The sequence below is a fragment of the Phodopus roborovskii genome, unplaced genomic scaffold (assembly GCF_943737965.1).
Source record: "Phodopus roborovskii unplaced genomic scaffold, PHOROB, whole genome shotgun sequence".
NCBI lineage: Eukaryota > Metazoa > Chordata > Mammalia > Rodentia > Cricetidae > Phodopus > Phodopus roborovskii.
In genome coordinates, this window is record NW_026125295.1 from 23247563 (window position 1) to 23275241 (window position 27679).

Consider the following 27679-nt stretch of genomic DNA (forward strand, 5'->3'; position numbering starts at 1 on the left):
GTCAAAGCTTAGTGGAAATAACTTGTCCTTGTTCCACAGTACCTACAGCTATATCTGGGAAGAACCAAATATCTGGAGTAGTGGTGATTTCTGGAGATACGGTTAGTTTATAGCTAGCAAGTAGATTATGTGGAGGTTCTGGGATAACTCAAATGTTGGATTTGACTCAAACTATAAACACTGTGTCATGAAGTTTTTCAAATGCCTGTAATGCCCCCACATAGTTGTCTCAGGTAGCTGGGCTTCTCACATGGAAGCTCCAAACTTCATACATAAGCATCCTAGCAAACAAGACAGAAGCTATTATGATCGACACTGAGAAGTCACATAATGTCACTAATACTGAAGTCAGTGCTCAGATTCAAAGGAAGAAGACAGAGATTCTGTCTTACAATGGGAGAAGTATGGCTGAATATATGTCTGTTTTCACAGAGACTACACCAGGATGGATGGATGGATGGATAGATCTGTCTGTCTGTCTGTCTGTACATCCATCCATCTATGTTTATATGCACATTTATACATACATATATGTATATATTTGTATATATGAACATGGGACAATGTTTAGGAATAATGTCTCACTGTAGTGAATGTCATCTGGTTTTCTTTTCTTTGTTTTTGTATCAGGGCATTCTTTCTTGCTAAGCATAAAATATCAAAGCCCAAACAGCAATGAACATGATTAGATTGCAAAGAAGCATGTCTTACTTTTGTTTAAAAATAAATACATAGACAAAAACAGAAGCAAACAAACCCAACCCAAACTGCTGTGCCCAGCACTGGTGGGACTTGACCTGATTGAGGTGACTGCAGAATGAAGAAAGGACAGACAGACACATATACAGAAAATATGGGGTCAGGTGGGCCATATGCACTGGAGAGGCAGTGACTACTCAATAACCTAGAACGCCAGGGTGTCATGTACAGGGATGGAGTTAGCAGATGTCTGCAGCCAGCAGTCTCAGAATGTAGACATCAGGGAGGAAGAAGCTACAGTTGCTGGATTTTTTTCACACACTGCCAACATTTGACTCAGACCAGAGGAAGGCTTTGCCATCCCTCTGAGCCTCATCCTGACTAGTGGTGGTGGTGGTGGGGGGGAGGCTTTGCCATTCCCATGGGTCTGAAGTATTAGGTCCTTGACATGGTTGTGCCCATGTCAACAATACATTTACTGAGCCTTTCTTTACACATTTAACTCAAGGCTTCCTAGGATCCCACCCCCCCAAATCAACCAACCAAAGAAACAAACAAATGAATGAATTCCTATTGTAGCATCTGTCTTTGTATCAGATTTTTCAGAGCAATATGGAAAACTCAGTGATATACTGTAGGGACACAGAGCCCTGTTTTCCCTGCAGAGATGGGGCTGGGGAAATATATGTGGATCTAGTTTTTCAAACATCAGTTTAGCACCCTTTCTTTCAAAGTTAAGCATTCTTAGTTGAATTAAACATCGGTCATATAGAAAGTTTCCACTTAATTTCCTTTTTAAAAAAATAAGTTTCCATAAGTGGGTATAATTTATTTATTTTCTTCATTTATTCTGTTTAAATTATTCAGGGGTTGTGTTTTGAGCCTTAATTGGGCAAAGTATTAATGACCCTGATGTAAATGAGAGAGAACTGCTGTGTTTTATGTGAGATCTGTTCCTGTTAGATTCTATTTTCTGGAACGGAGGAGTTATTTATTTATTAAAACTATTGACCCAGATGAATTGCCTGAGATTCACTATTGCCTTGCAGGTGGGGCCTGGGACTCAAGGCCTGAAGCAGCCAAGGCCTTATGTCATCCTGCTCATGAATTTGGAGCGAGGCCTTTAAGAGAACAAGAGTGAGTCAAGGATAAGGAGTGTGGCCTCAACAAACTCAGAGATGTGAATCACCACTTTGGTGATAATTGGTTATTTAGATGGTCATTACTCAGCGGTGATGAAGGATAATGGTATAAAAAGCCAAACCCCAAAGCTACCTTTTCTGATCTGAACCTACTTTTCATTGCTTATGTGTCCCCTGTGCCTCTCCCCGTATGGGAGAAAGATGGAATGTGGAATTAGGCAGATGTGAATTGATATTCTGCACAATTACATGAATGTTGGTAAGTTATTCAAAATTGGGGAGGTAGAAATCTGATCACAATAAAATGGGAAATAGCAACTGCTGTCCAAGAATTAAAGGACCCATGAAATATACAACCTCCATTACCCAGTCTAGCGCTGAAAGAATGGGATCTCTGGGTTGGTCGGTGCAATTATTGTATCTAGAGTAGCCCGCGGAAGTGCACAGCATAGTGGTTTTACAAATGGCGTGGCGGGAAGCTCTTGTGGTCTGAGGATTTTTAAGATAAATTTCCTTACTTTCATTTACTCTAACCTGGCTCATTTTGTCTTTCCCCCACCCAGCCAAATCATGACTGTGACCATGCATGACAGGGATTTCAGAGACTTGGAACGTAGGCGAAGAAGGAGACTTTTTTTTTTTTTGTATTCATAAGACTCTGACCATGCACAGCCATATTGAGTGTCTCATATTCATTTTTCACTTCTTATACTGACCTTATGCAGTGGATATAATATTGCTTAATCAATTACTCTCACACACAGTGACTTAATGGAGCAACCATTAATATTTCTCAACTGTTGGCTGGAGAGTTCTGATGTGGGCCAGGTTTGGCTGATCTTGCCTGAGCTTGCACATGTGTCTGGGGTCAACTTGTGGATCATTTGTGCTGACCGTGTTAAAGGCATTGGTTGGCTGGGACAGCTCAGCTCTGCCTGGTGTTGGTCTCTGACCCTCCTGCAGCTTCAGCATGAGTTTTTTCCTCATGATGATGGCAGGAATCCAAGAAAGAGGAAAAAAAGTTAAGCCTCCTACTATTCTGGCCAAAGAAAATGACACAGCCAAGCTCCAAGTTGGACTAGCAGAGCATCGCCAGGGGAAACAAGTCCAGAGAGGCATGACTAAACAGCTTGTTTAGATAAAACTCGTGGGGCACTTGATGTTCCTACCCTTCCTTCACAAGGAGGGGAGACAGATGGCAGCCATGTTGTGCCTGCCTGGAAAGTGCCCTATCCCTACTCACTAGGTTTCTCTATAGTGGATTTTTTCTCTTTCTTTCTTTCTTTCTTTCTTTCTTTCTTTCTTTCTTTCTTCCTTCCTTCCTTCCTTCCTCCCTCCCTCCCTCCCTCCCTCCCTCCCTTCCTTCCTTCCTTCCTTCCTTCCTTTCTTTCTTTTTCTTGCTTGAGGATGTTTTGTATTAGTTCCATGTTGTACTTCTCATTATTTGCTCTGAATTTGAAACTTCATGTCAAATATTTGGGACCAGCTGATTTTTAACAACAGTCAGTGTAAGAACCTCAAGAGAGCCTTTAGTCAGCTTATTCGAGTAAACTAGGGGAGTAAAAATATCAGCCGAACTGGATGGAACACGAATGAAAGAAAACTAGTCAACTTTACACTTCTTGTCTGCTGACTTCTCTGACTTCACGTTAGCACCCTCTTCTGCAGGTCATTTTTTATGGATTAAGATTTTAAAATCTGAGAAGGGTCAGGTCTTGACGCTGGCTTGACACTTGCCAGCTCTGATCTCAGGCAACACAGCGACCTAACTTTCCCAAGTCGCCATTTCCACCCATATGAAATGAGAACCATTGCCCGGGTATTGCATGGTGGACTCAAGGGCACCTGCAGGTGAAGAGTATAGAGTGCTCTGAGACCCCGTGCAGCCACCAGAATTCGAAGCTGTTCACAGGCACCTCTTGTTACCTCAAATGTTGAAGTGTCTGCTTTCACTAGGTCAGGGCCCTGGGTGTGAGCCAGGACCACACAGGGAAGTTGGGCAGCACAAGGCTCCTAATGCTTTTTATGGCTTAGTTGTGTGCTCTAAGCCACACTTATTAATTATGAGATACTGTTTAGCCACTGTTGCAATATACACATTTGGCTAATTAATTTGTATAGGCTCATATCGAGCAACATAAAGAATGTGCAGGACCGTAACATGTGGACTCTTAACTGCTTCCATCCCTTTCTTTGGCTTCTCAGAGAGGGACTGACAAAACTCTTCTGCCCTTCATTGCCTAACCTAGTATTCACAATATGTTCAGCGCTCAGGAAATGTCTTGAATGAATGATGAATAAAGGAATAATTTTGTTTGTTTCTGTGTTTTTCTATTTACTTCCTTTCGCAACTACATCTGACCCTTGAATTGTGAGAAAATATCACATCTGTGGAAATACAGGCAGGGACTTATTCTGAGCCATTAGTTGATTTTGCTGGGAACAGTCTTAGTCCTTTTGAAGCCTGAGTGTGGTTGAGGGTATAGAGAACAGTATGAACTCCTCCAGTGCCCATGAAATTTAAGAAGGCATGGCATGCTCTCGCAGATGCAGTGGCAAAAAGGTTGCAACTTCTGAGGGGGAAGTTTGAATGTGGTTGCCACTGCAGACTGAAGGTTGCCTTTTCTGACTTAGCTAGTCCTAGACTCTGAACAGTAGCTGAGATGGTGCAGAGCCTGGCATTGCCACGCAGGTGCTAGGCGATCTTTGCCCTACAACTCCTAGAGGCACTGGAGCTTTGCAGCTCTAAGTGAGCGCCTGGCGCCCTCCCCAGACCAGGCAGCATAGAGCGTCCATCCCTAGACCACAGCCAAGGGCAGGGCCCGCAGAGACAGCATCCTGTCCCCTCCGCCGGGACGCACCAGGATAGGGTATCCTGCGTCTCTACAAAAGATCCTCAGGCCGCGGGTGATCACTTTGTGGAGGAGCTCATGGTACACTCAGCCGCAGTTTGGGGAGCCGCAGGGTACGCCAGGCCCTAAGGCTCCCTGGAGCCACCCCCTAGGGTCCTTCGGGAGCCAGCACCTGACTGAGTGGGATCAGGCGAGTGGGTGGCATTGGGAATGGCTGTGGAAAGTTGGGGGCCAGAGCTGCGAGGCGCGGGAGCTCGCAACCCCGCGCCAGTGTCCGCGTCTCATGAATATGCACGAGCCACCTCCCTCCCTCCGTGACGTCACGGGCCGTCCCGGGGTGAGCGCCTGAGCCGCTTAGGGTCCGCGCCAGAGTGCTGCTGTAGCTGGCGAGCGAGTGGCGCGGCGGAGGGCAGCGGAGGCAGAGGGCGAGGGCGGGCGCCGACGCCTGAAGCGCACCCAGCAGCTAGAGCGAGGCGACCCGCGGCGCGGCGGGCACCGGCGGACACCCGCAGGCGAGGCCGGCGCGAGCGGTAGGCGGCGGCGGCGGCAGCTCGGTGGCGGCTCAGGCGGCGAGGATGCTGCCGGGGAGGCTGTGCTTGGTGCCGCTCCTGCTGGCGCTGGGCGTGGGGAGCGGCGGCGGCAGTGGCGACGGCGGGGACAGCCGGCGGCGCCGCCTCCTCGCGGCGAAAGGTGGGTGCTGGGGAAGTTTCTTCTTCTCTGGGAGGGAGGTAGGCAGGGCGGGCTCGAGGGTGCAGACCGCGGACTTAACGCGTGCAGTACTCACCCTTTCTTGTGGCGGCTTCGGTTTCTGCGCGTAGGGTCCCCGAAGTCAGCGCCCTTAGCTGTGGACCCCTGAGGTTTTCCGGCCCAATCTCTGGGCGGGGTCCTGGCGCCAAGGAGAAGGAGAGGTCTATGGAGTGCAGAGAACTTTGGGGGCCCTGTGTGCTGGGGTGGGAGCATCGCGGACTCGGCTCAGGGATGCTTGGAGCAGCGCCCGGCATGGCTGGACCGGGAGAGAAGAGCAAGGGGGTGGGGGGGACAGGTGTCTGTCTGCTGCTGCCCTGCGGGTAAGAACCAGGGGCATCTTCAGAGGAATGAGCCGAGATAGACTGGTACTCCAGCTTGGGAATAGCGTGGGAACTTGTAGGTTTCTGAAAGCCTTGCCCGCACCCTCACCCGGGCGCTCCGCAGCGCGGGCTCTGGCTCCCCTGGGAACGCACACCCTCATGATGGGCAGAGTCCGAAGAAGCGCGGGATGTGATGGTCCTTATTGCCACTCACACTCTGGAGGTCCAAGTCTCCAAGTCCGGAGCTCTTCTCTGGTCTTTCTAATTGATCTTGACCTCTTCAACCCTCCAAGATTCTCATGAAAGCTGGCGCTGTCAGGGACAGCCTAGTAGCAGGCGAGCCCCAGACTTTGACAGCTGCCTGGGAGCGCTGGGAGGGTCGCCTGCTGGGGAGCAGAGTGTGGAGGGTGGGTCTGGAACAGAAGGTCACGCGGTAGCCAGAGGTTGGGAGGCAAAGCGGGAGCAGGGTTGGGGTGGATGGTGGTGGGCTCAGGCAAGGTTCTGGCTATTTCAGGAGGGAGCGCTTGGTTTTTTAAGGGCCTAAATGGTAACTTGTTGATTCTCTGCGCTGTTGATGAGGAGGGTGTGCGTTTGGTTTCTGCCAGGTGAAGGTGAGGGGGATATGTGGTCCTTGGAATTATGCCTGGAGATATTTTGAAGACAGAGGGTTTGTCGTTGTTGGGAAAAGACTAACAACTAGAGACAGCCTGATTGAGAGGCTTGCTAGCAGATCAGGGGAGGAGCACACAGCAGACTGATCTCTGGAGTTGGGGAGCAGGGCATTTGCTTTGTCTAGGCTTTGAGAACTGCCCCTCCTATCATTTGTAAGTGATACATTTGAGGCAGGAGGTATTTCTATTCGTTTAAATTTATTAATTTTTGGTGGAAAAAGTTTAATGCACAAGTGTCTTTCTACCATTCACCTCCCATCATTTCCTTAACAAGGACTTTCGTCTTTCAAGACAGACCATTACGAAAATGTCTTTTAAAAAGTGGTATGGTAAAGGGGTGTCTGTATCGAGGGATCAATGTAATCAATATTCTGTTGTTCTGGTGAAATATGAATAAAAATACAAGGAACGCCCAAATGGTTTGCTGTACTTCTAGGTAGAGACCCTTTGATCGGCAGGCAGATTTCTGTCTTCCAAGGTTATTTATCACTTTGCTGCAAAGTGGCATATTTATAAACAAGATGGTAGGGAGCCCTCAGGAAGTGAAGACTAGGGAAGATGTAATTTTGGAAGAGAACTCCTTGTGTACAACAGGTTGCTGAGTTGTTTGGTAAGAATGGTACATCAGAAGCCAGGGTGAGAAACTAATCAACAATAATGCAGGGTTTCACTGATCTTGAGTATGTAAAAAAAAAAAAAATCTATCTTAGCTATATGTAGATCCTAGTTAATATATATATAACATGTAAGTAGTTATTATGTATAATAACTAAGACCTTTCATTTTCTTCAATATCAATTTCAAGGTTTAATGCCAAGCAGTTTGTCATTTTACTGTAAGTTTTATTAGCCTTGAGGATGGGAGCTCCTCTCTGAATTCTTCTTGTCATTCCCCTTATAACCACTAGGGGGATGCAAAGAGCACCATTTGCTATTTATTTTTTATTTTCAGACAAGTACTATTTGGTCTCAGCAGACACATTTTTTAAATAACAGTTTAGTTGCTATTTACAGGGCAGACATTCCTTATTTCACTGCACTTGAAGTTTGCATTTCTAAATCATATAATCTCTGAGGAATATTTGGGAGGGACAATAAAACCGTGTTTTCTGTATAACACATCCTGCCTTTGATATGACTGTTTTTCAGGTCCCTATCATTTCTATTCCCATCATCAAGAACGAGAAGACTAGGAGGGCCTGTGTGAGAGAGATAGCTTTCTCTTTCAGTGCACCTCCCAGTGCAGAGGTAGAAGACAGACACCTGGGAGCTTGCATGTAGTTGCCTAGCTGAGTTGTACACACCCTCTGAGTTGTACTACACAGCCTCTGGACAACTATTTGCAAGTGCTCCTGTAAGATGGTGTGTCTGCAGAGCAATGTGTCTGCCTTCATATGGCTTGCTTCTTGCTGCAGGGGACCCGGAAGCTGACACTGTTGGGAGTTTTCACCGAGTGTAGAAATTTCAGTACAACCACGTTCCAGTATCAGAAATAACACAGTGGTCAGGCAGTTAGCATCTGCTTCTTCACTCCCCTATCCCTAGGATAGGAGAAGAAAACAGACCACCCCTTCTTGGACTCCTTGAAGAGACCAGGTTGTATACATTGTATACATCCCTATTTTAGGGAAAGCCACAACTTATCCAAGAGAAAGACAATGCAGACAGTCACCTGAAGGATTATGCAATAAAATTCTGTGGTCTCACAAACTTGAGGGCTCAGTGTTCATTCTCTTTCTAGCTGCCAGATTCCCAGCAGACAGGCCATTCAGTATAGTCCTGGAGTATAGACCAGCAGTCGCTACAGTCTCACCTAGTGAGCCTGTAAGCAGGCCTGTGTCTGTGGAAACCAATGTTCTGGCTCAAGGAAGCAGCCTCTTCCTTTCATCCACAGACTAAAGATCTCTGAATACTGTACAATATATGTTGCAGTACCTCTCTGTCCTGGAGGGGGATGTGGACTCCTGTGGTGGTGGTGTTTAGGGCTTTAATAGAGTCACTTCTCCAACTGAGACACAGGGTCCCACTCAGTTCTCAGCCTTGAGTTAGCCTGCAGTTATCCTTAGTCACCTCTGGTCTTATGGTTAGAAGGTCTTCCTCAGCTTAATTTTCATTACTACACAAATGTGGTCAGACGTGGGTGTGGGCTTTTCTAGGAAACTTCTTGGCAGGCCCTTCCCAGAAAGTTATGCCTCTGCCTCAGGCATGCTTGTGTTTCTTTGCCTGATTCTATGTTGATCTGTAGTAGGCTCTCAGGGCTCTGCTGTCTTGCTTGGGCTGGCCTCCAGTTGTGAGATGGGCAACCAACAATGTTTGGTTTAGTGTATGCACTTGCATGCAAAGGTGGTATTCCTTCCCCCCCTTTTTTTGACATAGACATTTTAGATTTTTCTCCTGTCCTGTAAAGTAAAATTGTGTTTAGTTGCCAGAGCCTCAGTTTTCATATCTGTAAAGTAGGGATGCAGACGTCTTGTCAGAATAGTATTCAGAAAGCTTCTATCTCAGATTTAGTGTCTCTTACACATTAAAAACATAACAACACGAAAACCAAAAACCAATAACTCTGACTGTCAACCCTCTAAACACCTGGGCATAATATTCAAGACCTAAGTTTTCCTTTTCTGAAGTCTTTAAAATTCAATAGCTTTGTCCAATCAGCTCAAACTTGATTCTCTCGGTCTCTGGGTCTTTTAGTTTCTCTTTGTATGAGGAAGTGCATGTATGAGCAAACACCACCTACACATACAAACATGCATGCACATACACACGTTTGGTGTACGTTGTGAAGCTGCCTCCTAACACTGCTCTATGAATGCCTTGGAAACCACCTGTCATCTCTAATGGCAAGCCTGAAACTTAATGCAGAGCCAGTGGAGAGTAAGGCTTGGCAGTGTGCTGTACACACATAAAAAAGCAAGTGTATCTCTAAGTACAAGCACCAGAGGTGTGGGAGCTTCGGGTGTTTGGAGGAGGAGCACGCGGTGTGATTTGGGTTATAAAAGTAGATCATGTGCTGGGCTGCTACTTGCCTCCCAGCTTGCTGTGCTCAAAAGCACGCAAGTGTTCCTTTCCATCAATGACTTTCATAGCATTTGAGATGATTTGTATTTACATGGATGAGGGTGACCCAAACTTGGATGACCAACAGACAGCTTGAGTCTCATTATCGTTTTCTTCTTTATTACTTAGCCCAGCACTAATTGGACCCTGTGGAAATGGTTTCGTCAGAAGATTAGGTTTTAAGAAAGGACCATGGGCGGGGCTTGGAAGCGACTGAATTGAAGCCACTGACACTATGTAGAAGAGAGGATCCAGCTGTGGGGAAGACAGAGATAGGAGGCAGGAGAGGGCAGAAGGCAGACAAATGCCTGTGATGGGAGTTAGAATGGTCCTAACTTCATGCCGTGGCCTCTGTTATTTAGCCTATTTCCCCCTTCAAAGTTCATGCCATCTTCCTATTTCCATAGAAGACTGGATTCCTAAAGGGAAATGGGCCACTCACCCCGTTGAGACGGTTGCTAAGCTCTATATTCAAGCACTTGAAAGTCCTCCTAGAGTCAACCCTGCACTCAGGCTGCTCCCTGATTTTGACCTGGCCATTTCCCTACCAACTTACAGCCTCTGCTTTATAAGGGTTTAAAACACCCAACCCTGCAGATGGATCAGGACACTAACCACACACTAAGGTGTGTGAAGGAGTCAGACCTTGAAGATGCCACCTTAAATTGCACTTGGGAGTCTACAGACACTGTTCTCGCCATGACTGAGAATGTTTAATCAACTAAAATTTTGACTTAGTTCTTTGGAGTCATTGCATTGAATTGTTATGTGAAAATTGTCAATTTAAAATAAAAGCACATCATTTTTGTGACCTCTGTCACCCTCTTGCTACAATGTCTGTTTTATTATGTGCTTAAATAAATATGCAGCCTTCTCTCAAGTCTGATTAGAAAATCACCATGGGGTGTTAGGGAAAGGCCTTGGCTTGTCCTCTGGATTCACTGATGAGCTGGGAGGGTCTCTGGGCTCAGATCCTCTGGGTGTCTGGTTTCCTGTGGGTGGGAGGGAGGGATTCCATGGTGCCAACATCTTATACTTCAAAAGTCCCAGGTATCCAGATAGCTCTGCTTGTCCTTTAAAGGGACAAAGTAGCTAAGAAAATAAAGTGATCATATTTAAGAAATTTGTTTTGGGACTTTGGGACTCCAAACCCCCAAACAAAGGCTTAGATCTTTCTTCATTCATCTCATCTTATAGACTCAGTTAATTATATTTTCTGAAATTTGACTTTAGTGAGGAGGCCCTCTCCATTCTTTGATGCACGTGCCACACTGCTAATGGTCCCCATGGCTGTACGCTGAGTTCAGCAGTGCCAAGCCCAGAATTTTCAGCCAAATAACAGCAAAACTGTTAACATTATGTCAAGCTGATGTGTACATTTTCCAGTTATCATGGATTACTGCATTGCAGCAAATTAATTAAAACAGATAAATGTTAATCTAATGCATGTCTCCATGTAGTTAATGAACTATAACCATTACAGGAGCCTCTGATTTATGATCTTCATTTATAAAACGTTGAGTTTTCCTATAAAATTAGATATAGTAATAGGAGAAGCTGGCCCATATATAGCATTAGAAAAAATAATCACATTTCTATAAATTAATCACTCTCTAAAAGGATATAGTTCATTAACACCACGAACTGAAAGTGTTAGATGTAAATTAGATTAACCTTTTTAGTGACACTTCCATTTATATTGTGCATTCTCCGAAAACTTAAAGCACTTTACATATATTAATTCAATTAACCCTCCCCAGACCCTTGATAAGTAAGTACATATATCAAAGTTGGAAGGGAGGAGAAAGGAAACCCTTCAGAAATATTGAAGTCCTAGCCTTCAGATGTGTTATTTATGATTCCTTTGCAGCAGCAGTTTCTCTGGATTTGCATAGCTTGAGAACATGGGTAGGTATTCACGATTTCTCACGCCTGCTGCCAGGAACCACTTAGCACCCTGTATCTGGAGCCAGAGATACTTCTGTCTCATTCTCAGGCCAAATGTTGCAAAGGAATTTCTGGTTTATTGAGTAAGGTAAATCCCATCAACTCTAGGTTTGGTGAGGGACAGGGTCTGTTCAAATGGGTCCAGGTAATCACAGCTTCAGGCTCTATGTGAGTATCCTGTTGTCTTTTCTCAGGCTGCTGATTCTCTGTCATTCCCTGTACTTGACTATCTGCATTCAGAGGATGGACTCTTGATCAAGACACTGAGATGTCAGTGGAGAAGAAACAGGAGCTGATGGAGGCTTAACCTTCATGCTCCTGGTTTCTCCTTCAGTGTGCTGTGGAGAGAGGCAAGATTTCCATTCTTTCAATTACTGGGAGGAAGAGGACTACTTCTATTGAGCTCCACACTTGTTTCTCAAGCTATAGCTTAACACTAGGATTACCTCATCTTCCACAGGGTTTATGTGTTTGGAAGTCTTTCTGTCATAGTAGAGGCTTCTGAAGACAGATATGCTCATGGGGAAAGAAAGGGAATGAAGTGCTTTGTGGGAAGGACTAAGCATTTTCCCAGGTTGAGTGCATATGGGTTTGGTGGCAGTTCATTTCTCCAACTCTTTTTGTACTTCAAGTTCTCAGACCTAAACAGTACTTTCTTAGGGATGGATTCAGACTACAGTGCACAAATATTGCTACTTTGAAATGCAGTAAGTCTCATCTAATGGCCTGCCTTGTAACTAATGGTGCCAAACCTACTAAGAGAATTAGTAACCTACAAGGATGGACCACTCATGACTAGACATGAAATTAAGGGGAGAGGGAGCAATTTCGGAGTGTGGAGGATTCTCTTCCATTCATCGGAAGTTAGGAAATCACAGACTTGTTTCTTTCAGACAACATGCAAGGACGATGAAGCCCACATAGTCAGTCCCAGGGTCTCACTTCATCTCTCTCGACGTCACATTGCCCCAGCTATTTCTCTCTATGCCACCATCTGGGAGAGCCAAGACCTGAAAGCCAAGCTACTTCTCGGGAGGCTTACAGGCTGCTAGAAAAGGGTGAAGGCTGCCTTTGTAGTGCATGACATTTTCAGTTGTATTTCCAGTTCCTTCTGGGTATTTCTTGTTTGTAGCAATGTGGGTTCTCATTTAGAACAGAAAAGGGGGCTAAGAGTATTCATAACCAAAGTGAAAGAATGCTACGACCAAGGCGTGGTCCATCTGCCTGGCTTTCTTCTTATTGTTCATACTGTTTTATTTTTATTCCCAAAGGAAAGCCAATTATTTATGCGTTACTTTAACATCAGCAGCAATGTCAGGATAGCCATTTCTTGATTAATAACAAGAATTATAGTTAGGACATTTTGGATATATATGTATATATATACACACACATATATGTATATACAGATATATATATGTTTTAATTAGATGCAGTGAATAAAGTTTGTTTTTAATTACACTTCTATCCTTTTTCCCTTTGAACAATCCTCTGCCTCATCTTCACTCTTCTCTTCTAGAAATTTAATTGCAGCTCCCTTGGAATAATTCTCCTTTAGGAATGTAATGAGAGGGAGGAAATGGCCCAAGATCGTTCTATGAAGGTGTAGCTTTTCCTGGAATCCTCCCAGAAAATCCAAGTCCCACCATTTTGACCCTGAAGATTACCATAGGCTGTACAATCAGTGCCTCAATGCTCAATATTTCTCCATTCCCACCCTCTCCATCCTGCAACATATTTGTCTGCCTGTATCCAACACTCTCTCTCTTTTTATCCTTGGTTGCACCAAGGGCTCCTTCCTGGGAGCCATCCCCTAACACACCACCAATAATGACTAGAATTGTCACCGGGACAGCTTTATGATATGTGTTCTCAAGCAATTGGACAATGTGAATAAAGGGATGTTCTAAATATGTGGCATGTTCACTGAACAGAACAAGCCAATCTTACCAAAGAAAGGGGTTTTCTATGAGCATCATCTTTACACCATATCACCTGGCTCACATGGCCTCCTATATAGAAAATTTGGAGTTGCCATGCTCTGGACCCAAGACTACAAGACATTGGCATCCTTGTGGTCTACTTCATTATCTCATCAGGAAGAAAACGTCTCTGACCTTGGCAAGTGGTACGTGATACTGCTCTCATCTTGCTGTCTTTGGGGGTCTACATTTCACATGGTAATGCTGCAATGGTGAACCACCTAGGGTGGTTCAGGTGGATATAGGAGACGGGCAGGTGTCTTTTGTGTCTAAACCACATTCAAGTAATAGCAGCTTCTATGCCCAAATCTTGGGACCCATCCCAGGGTCTATAGGTTGGCAGTGTCTGGCTGCCTGTCCTTAGGAACAAGGCTCTTGCCCGTGCTGAATGCCAACTGTGGTGGCCGTAAGTGTCTTTTCAGAGTTGTTTTCCAACAGAAGAAAATCTTGTCTTAGAAGTTTCTGTGGCTGTGGGAGGATGCAGACAACCGTCGTGTTCCGTCTTTTCTGGACCAAGGCAGTTTCTGGAAACTTTGAAGCACGGGGCTTGGCTTCAGTGTAACTCTCAGCACTTCCGCCTCAACATAGCAATCTGTCCTGGTCCTCAGCATTTGCCATTCAGTGTGTGAACCTCAGTGTCTTTTGTAAATTAACCACCAGTGGAGTCATGTCACCCCGAGCTCCATCTTGTTCTTTGTAGCACAGAACATCATATACCACTGAAGAACATTGTCTGTCACGCACCGGTGAGAACTGAGTTTAAATATCTACCTCTGCAGATCTGATGTTCTCCCATGTTGTCCCTTGAATCCTCCTTGTTTCAGTCAGCATTCTATTAATCCCCAGACTGTATACATTCTAAGTGGATAAAGCACGCCTGCTTTCCAAACAGATCGTTAGAAACGATTTGCAATTTGTAATATTGGATGCACGTGTACGTAGAAGCAAGGATGAGGTTCTTAATTGGAAAAAGCTTTGTTATCAATTAAAGTAGGATGGCTGCTTGCAATGAGGTCTGTGAATTTCTAAGCCCACGACTGGGGCATCAGGGATCAGAGGGAGGTGCTGATTTCTGGCTGAGCTTTCCAGGTTGTGTATATAGTCCATAGAAATGCACAAATAGGAATATCTCTGAGACCAGAACATTTACTTTGGGATCTAAGGATATGCTAGTTCAAGTCTGAGCAGTAAAGCATGATTTTATGCACAGGGAAATGCTATTTTCCTCAGTCAAATCAAAGCCCAGAACTTCCGAGGCTGACATTAGGAGGAATTGCTCCTAGAGGACAGTAGCTAGAAATGTGGGCTAGATATGTGGCTTACAGTGGAGGGGAGATTCCTGGTATCCATGGTTTAACCAGAGTTGTTCTCTAGTTAATCCTAGTACTCCTCATGTGGGCTAGATCTGGACCCATCTAGGGCACCTCTCTTTCCACAACTCTGGTAAATGAGGACATCATTGACCTGGGGATATCAAGGCTGGGGCACTGATCATGCAGGCTTTACTAGTTTTAGAGTATGTAATAGGAAGTAAGCAGAAAGGATCTTAGAACCAAGAGTCACTTTTTTCAACCACACATATTTTGTAGTGACACCATTATCCTGAAATTAAATATACAGACATTTAAAAAAATACATAAATAAGTCAACAAGTCAATATAATCCCTCAGCTGAAATATACAGGAATAAAAGGAAACAGTGTGTAGTAATATACATTCCAGTGTGCAAATGCTTTGGCCTGCCTGTGCTAAAGGAAGAGAGGAAGTAGATGTTTGCTGTGAATTCAACAGTGATGCGTTGTGAGTCACTGTGAATTCAATAGGCGCCAACACATCCAGGTGTCTAATATCCAGGTGCTAATGTCATGAAGTATACGAAGGTGGTAATGTGACTTTTACAACTGGGGAAGCGTTTCTGGTAACAGTCTGAACAAGACAAGAAACATGCGAGCCTCAGTTCTTAGAACAGAAGACTCAGGCTCTGTTAGAGCGACACGAAGGACATGTAGCTCACCTGCTTTGGTGTGGCTGCTGTCAAAAAGAGAATAGTACAGCCCAGGTGCAGATGTTCAGGCACAGGTGCCAGGTTCTCACCTCTAACTCCTCCACCAGATAGCAAAGATGGATTTCATATACGCTCACAAGTAGAAACAGCTTTAAAATGTATACAACCTCTGTAAATATGTCCTTTCTGGGGACTGTCAGTGGGACAGGAAAATTCTACCAGTGGGTGGCCAAGTGAAACAGGTTGACTTTACCAGATGTTGTTTAGCTCTCTCCAAAATGCTGCAAAAAGCTGTGGTCACTTGCTTGAGTCTCTTATGAGATAAGGTCTATGAACATCCCCTCAGGGAAGGAGAGGGGAAACTCATTGCTCAGGATGCTCATAGGCTCAGAATGCTCACAGTGTGCAGGATGCTCACAATGCTGAGGGTGCTCACAGTGTGCAGGATGCTCACAGGATTGTGATGCTCACAGTGCTGACTGTGCTCACAGGCTCAGGATGCTCACAGTGCTGAGTGTGCTCACAAGCTTGTGATGCTCACAGGCTCAGGATGCTCACAGGCTTGGGATGTTCACAGGCTCAGGATGCTCACAGGCTCTGAAGCCTCCAGGAGATTTTTATGAGGCCTGTCCCCTTCCCAAACTTATATAACAGGTGAAAACTTGACTGGAAAACTTGGATGTTTTTAGTAGTGAAGCTGCTTGCAGTTGCTTATGGACTTCTTCTCCTCCTTCTCCTCCTCTTCCTCCTTTTCCTCCTTCTCCTCTTTCTCCTCTTCCTCCTCCCCCTTCTCCTACTTCTTCTTCTTCTCCTCCTTCTCTTCCTTCTTCTCCTCCTCCTTTTGTTTTTTGAGACAGGGTTTCTCTGTATTGCTTTGGAACCTGTCCTGGGACTAGGTCTGTAGATCAGGTTGGCCTTGAACTCACAGAGATCCACTGCCTCTGCCTCCCGAGTGCTGGGATGGAAGGCGTGCACCACCAAAGCCTGGCTGCTTAGGGGCTTCTTCAGTGATGCGAATATGAATGGCAAATGTGAAAGTTGGCAGTCATCAGTGGGATAGCTGCCTCTAAGTCATGCAGGGCACACCTTGGTGGCAGAGCCCTTCAAGCCTATACCAGAGCACCATTTAGCTCAATGACACAGAGAATATTTCTTAGCCTGGTTCAATACAGAAACCCCTGCTTCTCTACAGCTGTCCTTTTCACACAGAAAGTGTTAAGTGGGGCTGGCCGGCCACAGTGTGCCTAACACCTTTGGTTATGGTGACTCCTTTGGGTCAGTTAGAAGACCGAAATGATTTGAACTATGTCTGTAACCAAAAGTAGAGTATGTGAACCTGCCTGGAATACATTTAGGTGGTTACCATCCATTGGGAAAGAGGAGCTCAACAGTGTGGTAGGGCCAAAAATACCTCAGCCTCTGAAGTGCTGGGACTAAAGATTCCTTCCCCTTCCCCATATAGCTGAAATATTGCTAAAGAAGGGACTATATTGCCAAAGAGAGATTCTGCAACTTAGAGATGAAAATGCAATCAAATGGATTGATTTAATGGGGGAATAGTACATTCTCTCACAAAGTGGCTTGGTGACATTTGGTAGTTCTGTAATATTTGACTTGGAGTTGAGTTTATAAAGATTTCAGTCTAACAGTAACTTTGGGCCACCAAGGGATGTATGTAGTTTTGAAATGAAAAGACCTGGTTGACATTCTGATTCCAAAGTCAACATCATTTCTTATGCATCACCATATTTTCAATTATGGTAGACGATGAGCTATGAATTTCAAGATGGCTTTCCTGGAAGCTCCCTCACAGCCCGTGTGTGTAAGAAGAAAAGCTGGGGTGGGAGGTGGGGGGTGGGGGTGGCAGGTTGGAGTCTTACGCCTACCCCTCTGCCTTGACTTACCAAATACTTCCTCCTGAGGTTGCACCTCCCAACCCAAAACTGCCACATTGGTTTCTTCTTGAAGACCTGCAGTATATTTAGAAAGGGATTCTTTTAAATTTTCTGAAGTATTTACTTCCTGATTCCCCAGCAATAGTTGAAATCACCCCCCCCCCCGACACACACATACACACACAATCATGGCATCGAAAGCATGGGGTTATTAAATACTTGACAGCAGACAAAAGTACATCAAATAACAATTTTGAAGAGTAAAACACATGGTTAGGGTGTGTTATTTTAGCATCTCTTTGGATTCAGCATATATGCCAGCCACTTCCAAGTACATATTGCTCAAAATGAGCACTAAGCTCTCAATATGGCAGTACTGGGCAGTGGTTAAGGTTGGGGATCTCATACAGGCAGTCCTGTGCTGGGTAGTTTTATGGGGTACTAGGCTTTTCTCTTTTCATGTAACTCTGAGTGTTCCTAGACCTCCTTATATCATGAAACAGGTTGGAAATGGCCCCATATTTCACCTATAGCCAGTTGAGGATGAGGAAGTTGGTCCTATCACCAACCTCACTGTGCTGAGCTGTGAGAATAGAGTGGTGTTGAGTCAGGGAGAACCTGCTAGCAGTGGCTTAGGAGCTGGAGCCTCCTCCTGGCAGAGGGAGTGAGCTTCAGGATATGCTGTACCTTCATTTCGACTTCCTCTGTTGAATGCCTTTGTATTAGGTTCAATGAGGCGCAGGTTGCTAGACGCCAAGACATAAGATGCATGTGTATGGAGACAGACAGGTCTCTGCTACCACCACATAAGGTGGCTGTAACAGCTCCTATCAGTGCCTCTCCATCTCTCTTCTGCTTGTGTCTGCAGCCCAAATTCAAACAGATTCAGTATTTTACTCATGGGTTCTCTGTGGCCACTGCCATTCTCTACTTGCAGGCAGGGCAGATCACAAGTTCTAGGAAATTTCCATTCCTAGAACCTGTCTTTAGCAGTGGCTACCAAGAGATGGCAAATCCTTACTCCACCCTACCCCCACCCCTTTCCCTGAAGGTAGAGGACATCTGAGGGACCCAGTCCTAGCTGCCTGTGGGCTAACTGGCTCTTTTCTCTTCCTGTATCACTTTCATACTCCCTTTCTCATCTTCCCCGAGATCACTGCCCCACCCTACCCCACCAAGTCTGTACTGGAGCCTAGTTTCAGAGTCTGGTTTTGAGGGAACACTAATCAAGAGAGCCTGAACAAGGGATCCATTTACACAGAGTGTCCTTGTTGTACCTCTCCGAATTGTGTGAGCCAAATCCATCAAGACTGGAACACTCAGTGCCTTCAGACATTCGGCCAGACTTGCTTGGCAGCTATGAGGCTTTGTGGGACATTTAGAGATCTGTATATGACTTCTGGGAACTCTCAGTGTCCATGTGCAGGACTTAGAACCCGCCTTCATACCATCTGGGCCTGGAAGACTTCGTTGGAACAAATGTACTGTGTAGTGATCCGCAGCTGATGCAGACACAGGGCCCAGAGGTAGTGGAAACTCTCCTCTATTCCCAGTCTTCAGAAGGCTCCTTGAGGACAGGTATTCCCCAGTTCCTGTCACCATGTCTGGGCTATGGAGGCCCCCTTTGGCTGTGAGAAGAGTTGAACCAGGCCTGGTTCCTGTATCCACAAAATCCACGTGTCTGGGGAAACATCTGGCACCCTTGGTCACAGCCAGATTTTTTGAGTCTCTATTCTCAGTATTTTCTCAGATCACCTATCGGTGAATTTGTGAAGCAGTTAGGTCTGTCATGAGCATTTCCCTTGCCAGTATGGAACAGCCCACAGAACTGAAATCCCCCACTCCCTGCCTCTAGCACTCACTGGTCTGAATTATTATGGCTGTTTAAATATTGCAGGCAAGGCACTGAAACCGTCACTAATAAAAATTTTGACCTTTCTCTGAAAAACTAGATATGCTAACCTATTGTCACAGGTGTAGCTTGATGTGAATTAACCTATCAGCTTAGTCTCATATCATGGCCAGCTCACAGAGATTATGTGTATGTATGTATGTATGTATGTATGTATGTATATATATGTATGTGTATGTACACACACACACACACACACAATTTTGGAAAGACAAATAAATGACTTTAGTTTCAGAGATGAGTGTTACTGGCACATAAAATATATGCAAATACGAATTGCTGGAACTGAGTTCAACATCTGATCATTTGAAACATTCTCTTAATTCTGGGTAATTGGTGGTGCATGGTATGTGAAGTGGATCTGGATCTGGATTATATTATTTGAAAGCTGTTACAGAACTGCTCCAGACTCATGTTCTCATCTCGGAGATGGGCACAATAAATCTTAGCCTAAGAAGAAGCTGTAAAATAAGTTCAAGGTTATAGAGCTGGGATTATAAGAGGCTGGTACTGTAGTTATCTGTTGATAACTGAGCAGCAACATCTTTCTTATGTTCATAGATCTATGGTTCAGGGCTTAGAGATGGGTTGGGAATAATAGTTTGCCTCTGATCTGTGATGTCTGTGAACCTGACTGGAGGTTGAGACTATCTCGATGTATCTTCAGATGGTCGGGATGGGTATCTCAAGGGCTGGACATTACTGGGAAAACTAGCTAGGTCCTGTGATGGCCTCCATGTATGGTTTGGCTACCTGAATGCATGAAAACAAAGGATAATGACCCCTCTTGCCTGGAAGCTCAGAGCTCCACCACACAAACTGAATCTGCACATTCTCCTGTGGACTTGACTGGATCCTTTCTTAAGGCAGCTAGAGCAAGGACCTTCTCACCTTAAGTATGTCTGTCCTTGCTTGAGTTATTGTACCACACTTTGATCTTATCCAAAGTGGCCTTTATTCCTCAAGAAAGGACTAGGAGACAGAGATGCTCATTTCCTGAAGAAAAAAAATCCTGAATATTCCCTATGAGAGTCTCTGTATCTGTAAAGAGACTTCTGGGAAGACCCGAGGGCTGGAGAGAAGCATAGTGTCATGGGTGTAAGATTGTGAAGACAGTTACTCTACTTTGCCAAGTTGCATTCAACCTGCCCTGCAGCTAACTCAAAGAGCACTGTACTATAGGTGGTTATGTTCTATATACTTACATGTCAACCCCATGAGAACTCTGTGAGGTTTATATCTTGGTATAGTTGAGAGCTCTTCAGTGAGTCCTTAAGTAATGGTTCCAGTATGTGAATCCTGATCACTGACTTCAGAGCCCTTGCTTTTTGCCCAGCTGTTATATGCAGCCTCTAATGAGGTGATGTGTTTATACATTTTGTTTCCGTGTGTGTGTGTGTGTGTGTGTGTGTGTGTGTGTGTGTGTGTGTGTGATTAGTCATGCTTCCAACTCTATTCTGTACTTACTGACAGCAAGAGTGTGTATTTTTTATGTTCCTCTCCTGCACAATTTGAGTGCCTTAGAAATGAGGGCTGGGGAGGCCTCCATCCCTTTGATGGTGATTGTCTTGTTATAGTCACCTGCTGGCGCTGGGTGTCAGGGAGAACAGGGAAAGCATTGTCATTCACATCCTACTCTCTGGAGGAGATTTTGTTCTGGTTTATTGTTGAAGTATTGGTTTTGAAATCGCAACGCAGAAGGTCTACTAAAGGGATGTCCCAGTTGCAATGGACTCTCCTTTTTCCTGTTTTCAGGCTAAAAGCAATAACCATGAAGCAGGCAGAGGCTCTCTAAAGAATATTGTGAATGGCTGACAGGTTAAAGCTGATGCATAAATGCAACATTTACATGACAAAAACTCTGAGCACAATGCTGCTTGTCATTCACCAGTAATGGGATTCCCTGAAACACTAAAAATCTTAATTAAATAAATACATACTTTATTTTTGCTGGTAAATGCCTCTCTTTTTTCTTTTTTCGCCCCCCTCCCCAGGAGCTATTCAGGCTAGGCTATCATCTCCTGAACTTAAAGTCACCAAGGCTGTGTCTGTTTCATAATCCTCCTGCCTCCCTCCTTCTGGGTTTAGCAGACTGCTTGAAGCATATGCTTCAGTGAATGTTGTGTATTTGAAAGACAATTCTTTGTCCTCAGGTTGATCTGAGTTTTGATAGACAAACCAACAAGATGACAGATTAAAGTATTAAATGATAATGTTGTGCAGGAGCACAGTACAGACTGGGAGTGAAGCTGGAGCCAAGGTTGGTGGAGGTGATGGCAACAGGAGATGCTCACTCTGGGCAGGGCGCTCCAGGACTGCCCAGACCCCCAGCCTTGCCTCTGTTACACCTGCTACTTAGAACTTGGGGCACAAGCAGGTGTTCCCTTTCCTAAGAAGCCTCACTTCCTCCCCTTGCAGGAACCTGGGTCCCTCACCCTTCACCCTACTCTCTTCTAGATCCCAAACACTAGGAAGAGAAGTCTCTTAACACTCATACCTTTTAAAATGAAGTTTCTCCATCTTTAATGTGCACACATCTCTGGAAGAGTTCATACAGTGTTTCTTTTCTTCTTTTTTAACTTGGGGGCCTGATTGGCCCATCAGACAGCCTTCTTGTAAGAACTTCAATTTTAAGTCCTAGGGAGGAGAGGGACTCTATATCTTTGGGGCCCATGGTCCTGAGTTACAAGAGCTGGGCCAGTGCCCCTTATCGAGCAGCAACATCCTTAGGCATTCTGTCTCAGGACCATTATAAGAGGGTCCCCAAGCTTCTCACTTTCCTTTAGGAGGAATGCCCAGGATCAACTCTTACTTGAGACTGGTCAGTACAGCTTTTGCTTAATCTGTATGTATTCTGTATGAAGGGTTGACCATTCACAGGGTTATGACCACCAGAACACTATAGTCTCCCAGTAGCCTACCAGTGAAGCCCAGGGATGTTGTAAGCCACTCTTTGTGGGGATTCTCAGCCACTGTTGCATTTATTATACCTCTGTCACTTTTCTAGGAGGCGTTGAATGAGTTGGGTTGTTTCATTTTCTTCCTAGCCTGAGCTTTCTGCAACCTATGTTTTCCCTTCCTCTATTTCAGTGATTAATTTTCTCTGTGGCACAGTGTACATTTATATATAAAAGAATGGAAATTTAGAAAACACCCCCATAAGACTGGGCTATAGGCAAGCCAGTAGGGCATTTTCTTAATTAGTGATTGATGTGGGAGTTTCTAGCCCATTGTGGGTGATGCCATCCCTGGGCTGGTGGTACTGAATTCCATAAGAAAACACACCAAGCAGGCCATGGGAGCACACCAGTACGCAGCATCCCCCATGGCTTCTGCATCAATTCTTGTCTCCAGGTTCCTGCCCTGTTTGAGTTCCTATCAGGACTCCCTTCAGTGATGGCCCATGGGTGTGGAAGTGCAAGCCAAATAAACCCTGCCTTCCCCAAGTTGTTTTTGGTTGTGGTGTTTCAACATAGCAATAGTAACCCTAACTGAGGCACACTTTTTAACAGAATGGCAAGTCTTGAAATACTAAAAATTCCTTAAATTTTATTTTATTTTGTGGGGGAGGTTACAAGGACAGAGGGCAGATAAGAAAGGACGGGTAGGTGAATGGATCGAGATGCATGATGTAAAAAAACACAAAGAATAAATAAAAAGTAATGTTAACAAAGAAAAACTGAAAAGTCTTTTGTGTGTGTGTGTGTGTGTGTGTGTGTGTGTGTGTAATAGAGAATGCAGAACAAGATTCATAGTCATTTCTCTAGCAATTTATTTTTCTAGAAATTACTGAATAGAAATTGACAAATCCTTGACTTGGACCCTGACAGCACATGAAGAGCATATGAGGAAAGCTCACAGGCTGTGGAGTGACCACAGAGCCCCAGGGTTTTCAGCTGTTCAAACAGACAAGTCAGGAGACTCCTGAGGTCAGTCTCAGCATGCCTGTGCTCTGCCCTTATCCTCTTCTTCAAAAACAGAGCCAAAGAACCACCAGCCCAGGCACTCATTCACATAGCCCAGGTTGTGGTACAAGAGATGGGGATGGTTATTGTAAAAATACAACATGCTAGGTGGTGATGGCACATGCCTTTAATCCCAGCACTCAGGAGACAGGCAGGCAGATCTCTGTGTAGAATATTATTTTAAGGTGTGTGACTTTTGTTTTTGCTGCATTTGTTTAACTCTGTGAAGCTGTCTTTGCCTGTCTAAAACACCTAGGTCCTAATAAAGAGTTGAATGGTCAATAGTGAGGCAGGAGCAAGGGTAGGTGGGGTTGGCAGGCACAGAGTGTAAATAGCAAGAGAAATAAGGAAGACAAGAGGAGGAGCCATGAGAGAGCAAGGGGAAGACATGAGGGGCCAGCCACTCAGCCACCCAGCCACCCAGCCACCCAGCCACCCAGCCACCCAGCCACCCAGCCACCCAGCCACCCAGCCACCCAGCCACTCAGCAACCCAGCCACCCAGCCAGCCACCCAGCTACCCAGCCAGCCAGCATCTCAGCCACCCACCCACCCAGCCACTCAGCCATCCAGATACCCAGCCACCCCCCAGCCACCCAGCTACCCAGCCACCCAGCATCTCAGCCACTCAGCCACCCAGCCACCCAGCCATCTACCCAGCCACTCAGCCACCCAGCTACCCAGCCACCCAGCCACCCACCCAGCCACTCAGCCACCCAGCTACCCAGCCACCCAGCCACCCACCCAGCTACCCAGCCACCCACCCAGCCACTCAGCCACCCAGCTACCCAGCCACCCAGCCATCCAGCCACCCAGCCACCCAGCTATCCAGCCACCCACCCAGCCACCCAGCCAGCTACCCAGCCACTCAGCCACCCAGCCACTCAGCCATCCAGCCACCCAGCCACCCAGCCACCCAGCCACTCAGCCACCCAGCCACTCAGCCGCCCAGCCAGCCACAGATTAAGAGTGAAAGTAGGATTTACAGAGGAGAAAGATAAAGGCCCAGAGAAAAAGGTAGTTGGGATAATTTAAGATAAGAAAAGCTGGCTAGAAACAAGCCAAGTCAGGGCATTCATAAGTAATAGATTTATTTGGGAGCTGAGTGGTGGGCCTCCCCAAAGATAAAAGATCAAAAACATCACAACATATCTCTATGGGTTTGAGGACAGCCTGTTCTACAGAGTGATTTACAGGATAGCCAGGACCACACAAAGAGATCCTGTCTCCAAAAACAAAGGAAAAAACCCATAAAACACATCATTGTTGTTTTGTGCGTGTCCTGATGTCTTTCTTGGATCCCGTGGCAAGGTAGAAATGCGAGCTGTGCAGCAGAAGCAAAGGGAAGATCTATCCTTTGCCTTTGGGGCCTCGCCATGAAATGTGGATATAAGCAGATATAAACAAAACATACACAACAGTGAGATGATAATGTGTGCTGTCAATCATTGAGTCTCTAGGCGCTTTAAAAGTGGGAAAGAAAAGGAATGGGGGTTCAAGTTACAGACTGGACCATGTGGAGGTATCTTCCCAACATCCTCACAGATGCGAGCATTGCAGAAATGCAATCTGCTTCTTTGCCTTGGAAGAGCCTGCTTTTTCAAGGAACAAGAAAAATTATAGTTCCTTGAAGATAGCTTATTTATTTCGCAATTTAAAAATACAGTCTTATTGTAGAAAATTAAGGAAAATACATTTTAAATAGAAACATTTTAAGATTTTCACTGAGATTAAAAATCACCCATACCCTCTATCACTCAGAAATAATCCTAAAGATATTTCAGAGATTTTTTCTGTGCATAATTTTACATAATTCAATTCATACCATATATACAATTTATATCTTGGTGCTTTCCAGTTGGCATTATCACATAAGTATTTTTCCAGGTTATTAAAAGCTTCTCATAAGCATGGCCTTTAGTGGCTGCATAATATTTCAGTATGTGAGGTACCATGATTTATTGGGATAAGGCTTTTTTTTTTTTCATCAGATACATTAGTGTTTCCTAGCTTTTTCCCACCATTATAAATGATCCAGGAGTGAAACTGCTGTATCTCATTTTATGTCTCTAGGATACAGTTTTAAAAGTAGTATCACAGAAAAGCCAAACTGCTTTCTAAGAGCGAGCCATCAATTTATATTCCTGGGAACAGCCTTTTAGAACATTCTCTACTAGCATTTTCCTAACAGTTATAGCTAGAACACAGCAAACAGCCCCTATTTAGAAGGTAGAGTTTTTTTTTTTCTCACCGTTGGCATCATACACACCCCTAAAGCCATAATCACAAATAAGACAAAGAACAAATTCATCACCTTCCACATTCTTTTTTTGTGATTTCTTTCTTGCTGTCTTCCTTCATGCTACTCCCTACCATACAGGCAAACATTGATCTGTTGTCTCATTATGAATTAGTTGGCACTCCCTAGGGAGAAATACACACACACACACACACACACACACACACACACACACACACAAAATATACAGCATATGCTTCTTTTTTTGGGGGGGGGGTTTGGCTTCTTTTACTTAGCATAAGAGACTCACCCACTGATACTTCGACTCACAGTTTAAGTAGTGACTAGTATTCCACCATATAGATGCGTGGATGGCATTTGATTGATGGATACTTGGGTTGCTGTAAACACTCATGTGCAAGGCATTAGTGTATGTGTTGTTTATTCCCTCAGATGAATACTTAGGAATGGACTGTGTGTGTTGAATAGTATCTGTGTTAAGCTGCCTGGAATCTTTTGTTACCAGGATTCACAATTCTGATGAAGCATGGATGTATTAGTATTGTTATTGATATATATATATATATATCATATATTACATATATAATATATATATATAATAATTTTATTGAGAAATTCACAACTTCTCTATTCAAAGAGAACTAGGACGGGGCTGGAGGCTGCTTCCTCGCCACTCACTTACATTCTGCTGGGAGTCAGGGGTTGTGCTCATGGACAGAGCTGCAGCCCGAGCTCCACTTCAGATATTTTCAGACCCCTTCCCTGTTTCTCTCAGAAGAGCAGATGTAGGCCTTTTTTTTTTTTTTTTTTTTTTTTTTTTTTTTGGTTTTTGGTTTGATCATTCTGGTTGGATTCCACTTCCTAATTATAGTATTTCATAATTAAAAGATCTGCTCTCCCTCTGCCAATCACATTGCTATCTTCTCTCCTGTATTCCTTGCTGATATGGGAGGAGGGAGGCAGTAAGTAGTGGGCAGGGAGAAGTGAGACTATGTCACATATGATTTGTCTTGGGGGCCCTGTATCCCAGCATTTGGGGCTATTTGGGGAATGGAAGATGGGCAAAAAGTAGAGTTGTCCCTGGCTATTCTTTCTTTACTGTTCTCTGGGGTTTCTGCTTGGAATTACTCATCACATCGATCCAAGTTTTCTGATGCTTGTCTGTTGACAGTGTTACATTCAGTGCTGTGACCATGGGCATGTTTCTACACTTCTCAGCCAGTCCAGCTCATCAAAGAGCCACTTTGTGAGAGCTTTTTGTCCGGCTGCTAAGCCAAATACTTGGTAGGCGCTTGCCCCTGACCACCCCGAACACCACTCCCCAAACACAGCACTTGGCATACAGTAGGAGCTCAGCACTTGTGAGAGTGAACAGGTGGACAGACATAGTATCACTGTAAGCAGGTTTGGTTGATGTTACTAGGGGAGGCTTGTGAGTTCATACTCCTTATGTTTTCCTCACCCGAGAGCAGAGATTCACCGATTTTCATGGTTTATAGTACCCTGTGTATCTCAGCATGTGTGTGTGTGTGTATGTGTACACACAAGCACCTTACTGTGTTGCTTTGCTAAATTGTCATGCTCTCAAACTCCATCTACATATTTATGTTTCTATCCTAGATTTTTTGCTGCTCCCTACTTTTGTGAGAGAAGCTTCTTTTTTGCAGTGGATAGACGTTAATGCAGAGACTCATAGCATCCAGGCATCGAGTATAAATAACTTTGAGTGGCCAACTGCAGATGGGTCATCTTTGGCAAAGTTCTGCCATCCAAAGTTCATGAAAATTCGAAGAAGAGTGGTGAAGAGTATTAGGGCTAGGGATATGGGGGAGATCTGTGTTATGCAGACTTCTGGGTGTGATCTGCCTGTGGGATTGATCCACTCATGGTAGTTGTGATGACTTACATAAGAGCTCCTTAAGATCAAGCTGTCTAAAGCATTTGTGTGTGTGTGTGTGTGTGTGTGTGTGTGTTATGTATGTGTGAATAATAATTTTCTTTTGTATGATGTGTGTGTACAGGAAAATACAGTTTTTTGTGTATGTGTGTATGATGTGTGTGCAAGTGCTGGTGCATGTGTGTCATGCCATGTGTCTGGCTATCAGGGTCTCTCTTGTTTCTGTTGCTGTGTTGTGCACTCACTGTAGCTGGCTTGCAGTCTCCAGGGCGGTTTTGGAGTCTATGCCTCCAGCCTTGCCTTGGGGATGCTGAGGTTGCAGATGCGT

General features: G+C 44.8%; 1 protein-coding gene across 1 annotated transcript in view; it reads left to right on the forward strand.

The window, feature by feature from the left end:
• The first annotated feature begins 4923 nt into the window (after positions 1–4923).
• The window catches only part of Clstn2 (calsyntenin 2), a 556633-nt gene continuing 533877 nt past the window's right edge, over positions 4924–27679 (forward strand). The window contains exon 1 of the mRNA XM_051206591.1: positions 4924–5383. Coding sequence (XP_051062548.1) covers positions 5269–5383 — 115 coding nt within the window. The 5' untranslated portion in view covers positions 4924–5268. The remainder of the gene's footprint in view (positions 5384–27679) is intronic.